Consider the following 8,024-nt stretch of genomic DNA (forward strand, 5'->3'; position numbering starts at 1 on the left):
ACTGCAGGGACCATGCCTGCCTGGGGAGCTTTGGCTCAGATTTTGAAGGGTGCTGGCCCACATTTTCTATGGTTTGTGTGGGTACTGCAGACTACCCAATGAACATCCGAGACATGATAGGTAGAGATGGAGGTGCTAGGAGTGGTTCCTTTTATTAATGGCAGGAAAGTCAGGATTACTGAAGGAAGTCACTGAGGGCCACAAACTAGAGGGATATGGGGCTTGGAAAGATGGGGGCAGGGCCCACCACTCACTTCCAGAACCCAGGGGGCACAGCTGGTTCAAGAGGCAGAGGCACTAGTCACTTGAGTCACATGGGTCAGGACAGGCACCTGGGAAGGTGTGGAATAGTCATAAGCCAAAGTAGTCTCCTTAGAGACCCCACTTTGCACATCCTTTGTGTGCACCCTTTTCGGGCCCCAGGACTCACTGAGAGGTGGAGGGTGTGTCGATCCTATGGGAGGCAGTCATGGGCTAGGGCTGGGAGTCGTGGCTGGCGTGCAGGGCCTGGGAGCCCCAGGGCTGATGCCCTGACTGGCGTAGTACTCCACCACCTGCCGGGGCACCTCAGCCAGGACGCACTTAGCCAGAGCAGACGGGGCAGCCTGGGATGGGGCGGAGACATGGTTAGGGGCTGGATCAGATGAGCGAAGGACTGCGGAGTGGTCAGCTGGGCTCCAGCGCACTTCGCAGGACATCAAGTAGATGAGACATAGATGTCACATCTGAGGGCAAGAGGAGCTGAGGAGCCCTTCCGCTGGAGGGGCACCGAGCACTCACATCCTTGAAGTCCCGGAAGGGCACGAATTGGACGATGTCACGGGCTGCCGGCACCCCTCGGGGGCAGCGCAAGGGACCATCGTCGCCGTCCAGCAGCCGCATGTCAGAGAAGTCGGCATTGCCCACACCCACGATGATAATGGACATGGGCAGGCGGGAGGCGTGCACAATCGCTGTGCGGGTCTCAGCCATGTCACTCACCACTCCGTCCGTGAGCACCAGCAGCACTGAGTACTTCTGAGGGCAGAGAGAGGGGGAAGAAAGGTCGTCTCTGTGTGCAAGGATGTTGACGCCTATCCCCAGCCCAGGCCCTGGATCTGATATCACCTGAGGACACACAGGGTACAGGCAGCACCTGCTTGTCTATTTTATCTCCTCACCGTGGCTTGGCCGGTGCTCTGTTCCCGCTGTGCAGGCCCAGCAACACGGTTGATGATGGGGGCGACGTTGGTGGGGCCATACAGCTGGATCTGTGGCAAGCACCGACGGTAGGAAGCAATGACCCCTGAGATCTCTGAGGGCAAAGAAAAGAGGTGTAACTAGCAGAGATCAGGAGGTGCTTCTGTTCTTGGGACCTGCCACCCCAATTTCCTCACTAAAACAGGAAGAAAGTTGGGTAGTTTCCTGGGCTGAAAGGGTTGTATGGGTAGACTCTGGGCTTTGGGAAGGAGTCTTACCCAGTGAAGCCAGTCCTTGGATGGGTGAAAGGGACAGGGCGCTGAGCCCATGGGATTGGAGTCTGTGCTCTGGTGTGGGATGTACAGACATGCGCAGCAAGCATGTGTGGCAGGTAGGAGGTAGGTTGGTGGGACTTTCCCAGTTTACCTTCACATTCAGGATTTTCTGGGTCAAAGTTGATGGCAAAGTCATGGGACACCTGTGTGGATAAGGTGAGCACAATAAGGGGGTGAGTCTTCTTCCTGTCTGACACCCCCATATCCTCCCTTCCCCTACACCCAGCCTACCTCGAAGTTGGGGGGGATCCGGGCTCCAAAGCCAAAAGCTGGGAACCGCTTATCACTGGAGAGAAGAAAAGGCTGTGGGGCTCCTGGGGCAAGGCTGGCCTTCCTGTTCCTCCCCAACTCCCTCTTACCTGTCATAGTCCTGGCAGATGCCTCCCACTGCACGCAGGGCCTGCAGGTAGTGGTTGGGCTGGCGGGGACTGAGGCAGTGGAGGGACTGGCTGCTCCTTGGGTCCCCATTGGAGGCGGTGAAGTCGATGGCCACCTGGTGAGGATGAGGGTGAGGGTGAGGAAAGGATCATGCTGTAGCTATGAGAGCTGCCACAGAGGCTAGCCAGGACTAGAGTAGGACTGTAGGGAGGACTGAGATGAGTCTGGGGGACCACAGGTAGTCTCAGTGTGGTGAGCTATGTGGTATAAGCTAACATTTCTAAGACTCGTAAGAAGCTTGAGTAGGGGCAGTGGGATTATGGGCTCATTGCAGACTTAGACTCTCCCTCTTATTTGTGCCCCTATTCCCTGGGCCTTTACCGTGAAGCTGATCTGGCAGCCACCCATGATGTAATCCAGGAAGGTGTGCACCTTCTCCACCTGGCAGAAGGAGGAGAGAAAATGAGGTGGGGGCATGGTCTTTTGGGGAAGAAGTTTGGATAGAGCTTCTGTGGGAAAGGTGGAGGGACCAGAGTTTTTGAGGTTGCAGTTGGAGGTAGGATGGGGCAGGGATTCCCAGTTCCCAGGAGCAGAGAAATGGTTAGTCTTTGAAACAAGGGAAGGGTTGAATCAGATTGTGGCAGGGGAAGGGGCAGAGGCAACACTTGAAACAAGAATTTACCGTGCACTGGGCCAGGACTACCGTCCCTGAGCTCTTGTAATTTTTCTTCTTGTCCCGATACTTGGGATTGATACAGTCCCACTGCATCTAGACCACATGCACCCCACAAACACAGGGTCATAAGTCCATCAGGTGGCCTCTCTTGCCCCTTTCCAGCAAAGCCTCCTAGAGCAAGATCCCCATGGCTCCATCCTTTGACCAAATCTGGGGACTTTCCACCCTCTCCACCTCCAGCCAATTATGGTGGTCTCTTCAGAGTCACCCTTAGGATTTTCCCAGGAATTTGGGTGGGATTCTGAGGTGGGGTAGGGTCTCTGTGGCACCTCCTGCCCAGGGTTTGCCGTCCCTTCCTGCATCTCCTGGAAAGTGCTGGTGAACTCGCCAATGAAGTCATGCTTCCCACTGGAGTCATAGTCATACACCAGGAACTGAAAAGGGAGGGGGAGAGGTGGGATCTGGGTTAGGGATGCTTTGTGGTGCTTTCTAAGTGGGGTGGGGGATTCAGGGTGGTAGGAGCTGCACAGTCTCTAGACCCACACAGATATTGACCGGCCCAGAGAGCTACCTGCTGAACTTGGTTCTTTAGCTCAATCTGGCAGGGACTTTGGCCTCTGATAAAAATCACACATGTGGGAAGCTTAAAATCGAGCTGTGAACTGTTATTTATCCCACAGTGAGAAGTGCTTATCACATGGGGGAGAGGGAGGCAGCTTGCCACACTCGGTGGGGAAGGTCTCAGACAGCAGGCTGGACGTTCCAAGTAGGTTATGCTTGCTTGGCTGGGGCTTCACCTTGAGGGGCCGGTGGACATCACAGCTGCATAGAGAGTGCAGGGACAGGCGGAATGGCTCCCAATTGGGGTTCAGGTTGTTTTTCACCACCTTGGAGAGACACCAGGGGAGGGAGCTCATTACCTCCTTTCTCGGTTTCCTTGCTCTTCTCTTTGTCCCTCCCATTTCCATAGCTCTAGGCACCGACCTCAGTTCTCCAGACCAGCTGGTCACTTTGGTCCCCATTGGTCTTATAGATCTCCATGAAAGGGTCAGACTTGCTGAACAGGTCCTGGGGATGCAAGGTGAGGGCCCATGAGCTGATGAAGTTTGCAAGGAGGGACTGGAGGGTGCTAACACTGAGAAGGAAATAGGCCCGAGACTCTGGGATTTGTCTCCAGTGGGAGGTGTAGAGCTCTCTAACAGGGAACATAGGGGACTGGACTCTGGGGTTCCAACCTTGTTGTCCAGTTTGTGGGCTCTGAAGGTAAGTTGCACATAGTCGTTGGTACCAGATACCTCCTCTGCTACAATCTGCAAGGAGGACACAGGTGGTAGGACTCCACCCACACCCTGCCGACCCAGGGCCACCCCATACCCTCCCGACTGGTGAATGTATTCCCGGACATGATATTCTTATGGATGTTCATGCAGGGGCATTGACTACCTGGCCCAAGGGTGAGCACAGGTGACCTTGCCTACCGTGATAGTGGACTTGCCCGCTGTCTTCCCATTCTTCAGCAGTAGTGGCTTAGTGACTTTGGTTTGTGACACGATCTGGGGATGAAGGTAGAAGGAGACAGCAGTAATGCCTTCACCTGCTTTGGCCAGGGTATGAGGGGTAGAAGAATTAGTGCTCTCTGTGTGTCCACAAGGGTTGGCCCTTTGGCTAAGTTAGTGGTGGACTCAGTTTCTACAGCAGCCTTTAGAGGGAGGTACAGGCCTAAGACTTGGGAGGGTGAGGCAGGAGGATTGCAGGTTTGAATTTAACAGTCTTAGCAATTTAGCAAAAATCCTCAGCAACTCTGTGAGGCCCCCTCCTGTCAAAAAATAAAAATAAAAAGGGCTTGGAATGTAGCTCAGTGGTAAAGCACCCCTGGGATCAACTCCAGTACCTCTCTCCTCCCAAAAAAAGAAGAAAGGCACAGAGGACTAGAGTGTAGTTCAGTGATACAGTGCCTCCTTGGTATGCATGAAGCCATAGATTTAATCCTCAGCACCAAAACAAACAAATAAAAAACAAAAGAGAAGGAAGCACTATAATATTCTCTCCTACAGGGAGAATGTTTACATGAGGAAATTAAGATTCAGAGAGGTTAAGTATCTTGCCCTAGACTGCACAGGCACTGAATGGCAGAGATGGGATCCAGGTCCAGAACTACACTCCAGTCCTCTGTGCCTTCCTCCTCCTCCTCCTCCTTCCTCCTCCTCCTCCTTCTTCTTTTTCTTCTTCTTCTTCTTCGGCGGTGAGGGATACTGGAGTTGAACCCAGGGTTGCTTTACCACTGAGCTACATTCCCAGCCCTTTTTATTTTTATTTTATGACAGGGGGGTCTCACAGAGTTGCTGAGGATTTTGTTAAATTGCCAAGACTGGCCTCAAACCTGCAATCCTCCTGCCTCATCCTCCCAAGTCTTAGGCCTATTACTCCCTCTAAAGGTTGCTGTAGAAACTGAGTCCACCACTAACTTAGTCAAAGGGCTGACTCTTGTGGACACACAGAGAGCACTGATTCTTCTACCCTTCATACCCTGGCCAAAGCAGGTGAAGGCATTACAGCTGTCTCCCTCCACCTTCATCCCCAGATCACCAAACTAGCTCCAAAGCTAATGCTGTCTCTTAATTTGACTTCCAGAGACAGAAACTGATAAGAGTGGGGTGGGATGAGCAGGAATGCAGACCTGGCCCAAGGTACACTCCATAGAGCCAAGGAAGGTGTCATTGCGGGGGCTGGTGGCTCCATCCTCAGCATCAAACACATGGAATTGCAGGGGCTGCTTCTCTTCAAAAAAGTACTCGAGGGCCAGGACCCGGGAGAAGACAGGACTGGAACAGGAGCGAAGCACCTCTGTGTGCTCCACCTGCAGTAGGAGGGGTTAGGGCTTTCTGAGAATGGAGGTTACTTTTCCCTGCCCTTGACTGCTCAGGTCATGCCAGCTCTCCTTGGGCCACTACATCCTCAACAACAAGCTCTTCTTTTCCTAGGTTGACCCCTAAGCTCAGGGGGCTGTAGAACCCTCAGCGCTCTGGGGCTCTCAAGGCCTTTGGGATCTCTTCCATCGCCTCAAGGGCAACATCAGAAACCTCTGGGACTCTGTGAGCTTTCAACTGTAAAATGGTTTGGGTTTGTCATGATGGCATACTCGTCTCCAAGGTTACCCACATGGCCTAGAAAAGGTCCCCTGAGCCCTTGCATTTCCCTACACTAGGCTTTCATTGCCCACAACCGCCCTCCCTCTTCCCAGATTAACCCAGAAGGTTAGTTAAGGAAAAATCCAAGCCCTCTCACCTCCACCCACTGCTCATCAGAGTAGAGCTTGAGCAGCACACAGGGGTGGGGCTTGGTGAGTGTGTCTCGGTCCAAGAGGCCCTGGCAGGACACGCGTAGCTCCACACGAGAGGCTCCCAGCGTCATGGCTGGGGGCTCAGGCACCCATCCCATCTCAGGGTCCGACATGTCTCTGTGGGGATGAGCAGATGGCTTGGACACTGGAAGGAGAACCAGAAGAGGAGGACTGTTCTCTGGGGACCCAGGATCCCCGCCCCCCCACCTTGCCCTCCTTACTGAGGCCCTGGGGTCTTATGGACTTCCTGCTTCCCCTGCCTTCTGCCTGACTTCCCCAGAACTCTGAGCAGGGTAGGATGGAGGAGCAGAGCCTCTCCCTGTTGTGCTTCTGTCAGCTACCAGCCTAGGTATGTGGGGATGGGGCTGGAAAGTGTTGGGGGACGCAGCAGAGTTCCTGGCAGTCCTGGCTTCCAGGCCATCGATTGATCCATGCTGTCTGCTGGCTCAGCATCTTCTGCTATTTCCCGACTGGTGTTTGAGCCAGCACTGCACTCAGTCTTGGCATGAGCGAGCTGAACTGGGGCAAGGGGGTGGGCAGGGGCTGGAGAGGCCCCTGGAGGTCTGAAGAGAAAAGGTCTCAGGAATGAAGTCCGCAGTAGGCAGGAGGAGACAGGTTGGAAGGTGCTCTGCTGGGCTGTCCCTGTCCTTTCCCTACCCCCACTCACCTTCTGGCTGCCTGATGGGAAAGGAGGGGCAGTGGGCTTGGGAATTAGATTCAGGACCAGAGCTCTGCTGAAGGCTCCCCCAGGCTCCTGGCAGTGGCTCTCACTATGACAAAAATTGCAGCCCTCCCCCCTCCTCTGGTCTCACACTTCTTGGCAACAGTGGCGCTGTCTCTTAGCGACAGGGTTTTGGGGGAGCCACAGCCCCCTCCATGCTGCCCGTGGGATGCATGCGCTCCATCCTCCCCCAGCGCTGCTACAAAACCTTGGGCAGCAGCAGGCAGGGGTATGCCAGCCCGAGTTCATGGCCGGTCAGTCCGTCTATCTGTGTCTGTCCAGGTCTCAAGGGTGAGACTGTCGGATCTCATGCCGTGCTTTCCCCGAGTGAGTGTGTGTTGGTGTGTCTGAGTGCCCCACCCTCTGTGTCTGCCCCTTTCTGTCATGTGTCCATCTCCGGGAGGGTGTGACAGTTTCTGTACCTCCTTCAAAACTGAGACCCTTCCCTGGTTGGTACCCATCTTCTTACAATGTATCCTTGTAGGTATGTGAGTGAGGGTCTGGGCTGGGGTTTTCTGCCTTGTAGCTATGAGTCTCCCCACTCTTGTGGGTCTCCTGATTGATATAGGCAGGGACATTTGGTGGTGAGGGGATCAGGCAGGGTTGAGGGACCTCTCTGGGGGCCAGAGGAGATGTTGTTATGGAGACTGGGCCAGGTTGGGTAGGACCAGGGCTGCTCTAGGGAGAAAGGGTGGGCTCACCTGGGCTCTCAGTCGGGGGCTCTTCTCTCCGGCTCTCTTCTCCAGCCCTGGCCCTGACTCCCTTGCTGCTCCAGCCGCTGGCGCCGGCTCGGGCTCCAGCTCTGCTGCTATTTATGGGGCCTGGATGGGGAGGGATGGGGGGGCCGCAGCACAAGCTCCCCCCGCACAGACTGGTTGGGAGGGAGAAGAGGGGAGAGGCAGGGCCATTGCCTGAGAGGGAGCCACAGAACTGGGGAAGGAGGGCGGGCTGGGGGTGGCTCAGAGGCAGGACCCCCGCAGACACAGTGACACACGTCTTCCTCTTCACACCACACCCACACCCAGCATCACAGAGATGCACATGCCGCAGTGGTGCATGCACACACATCCACACACATCCACACAGAAAGAATGGCGACACGTGCACCCACGGCTCACACATATCTTGACACACACAGGCGCCAGTACGTAAACTCACTGTGACACCATGACAGTTACAGCCCCACCCATACACAGTGTGAAACACACCCAGTCTCAGTGCTTTCAACAGTTTTACACTTGTTAAGGATATTTGCAGTCACATATCAAAGAACATTGGGCTTTACTTGTCACACACATATATATAGGTTCACTCACACCAACCCAGGATACAACAGGATGTTGATTTCACGTGCTGTTTAAAAACCACCACACACCACGCAGACCCTCATGGCTT

At 54.6% G+C, this 8,024-nt stretch overlaps 1 protein-coding gene across 1 annotated transcript; it reads right to left on the reverse strand.

The window, feature by feature from the left end:
• Positions 1 to 133: 133 nt before the first annotated feature.
• On the reverse strand, positions 134 to 7,416 carry CPNE6 (copine 6). The gene is made up of 17 exons (XM_081292347.1): positions 7,331 to 7,416; positions 5,854 to 6,025; positions 5,246 to 5,425; positions 4,047 to 4,121; positions 3,804 to 3,878; positions 3,553 to 3,636; positions 3,366 to 3,455; positions 2,898 to 3,002; positions 2,575 to 2,661; positions 2,274 to 2,333; positions 1,874 to 2,007; positions 1,746 to 1,800; positions 1,606 to 1,657; positions 1,161 to 1,294; positions 781 to 1,017; positions 431 to 605; positions 134 to 332 (listed from the first exon to the last, which is right to left on the reverse strand). Exons 2-16 carry the CDS (start codon positions 6,019 to 6,021, stop codon positions 468 to 470), a joined length of 1,674 nt encoding a protein of 557 aa, XP_081148473.1. The 5' UTR covers positions 6,022 to 6,025; positions 7,331 to 7,416; the 3' UTR covers positions 134 to 332; positions 431 to 467.
• Positions 7,417 to 8,024: the final 608 nt, after the last annotated feature.

The sequence above is a fragment of the Spermophilus citellus genome, assembly GCF_964194105.1.
Source record: "Spermophilus citellus genome assembly, chromosome: 4".
In the NCBI taxonomy this organism is placed as follows: domain Eukaryota; kingdom Metazoa; phylum Chordata; class Mammalia; order Rodentia; family Sciuridae; genus Spermophilus; species Spermophilus citellus.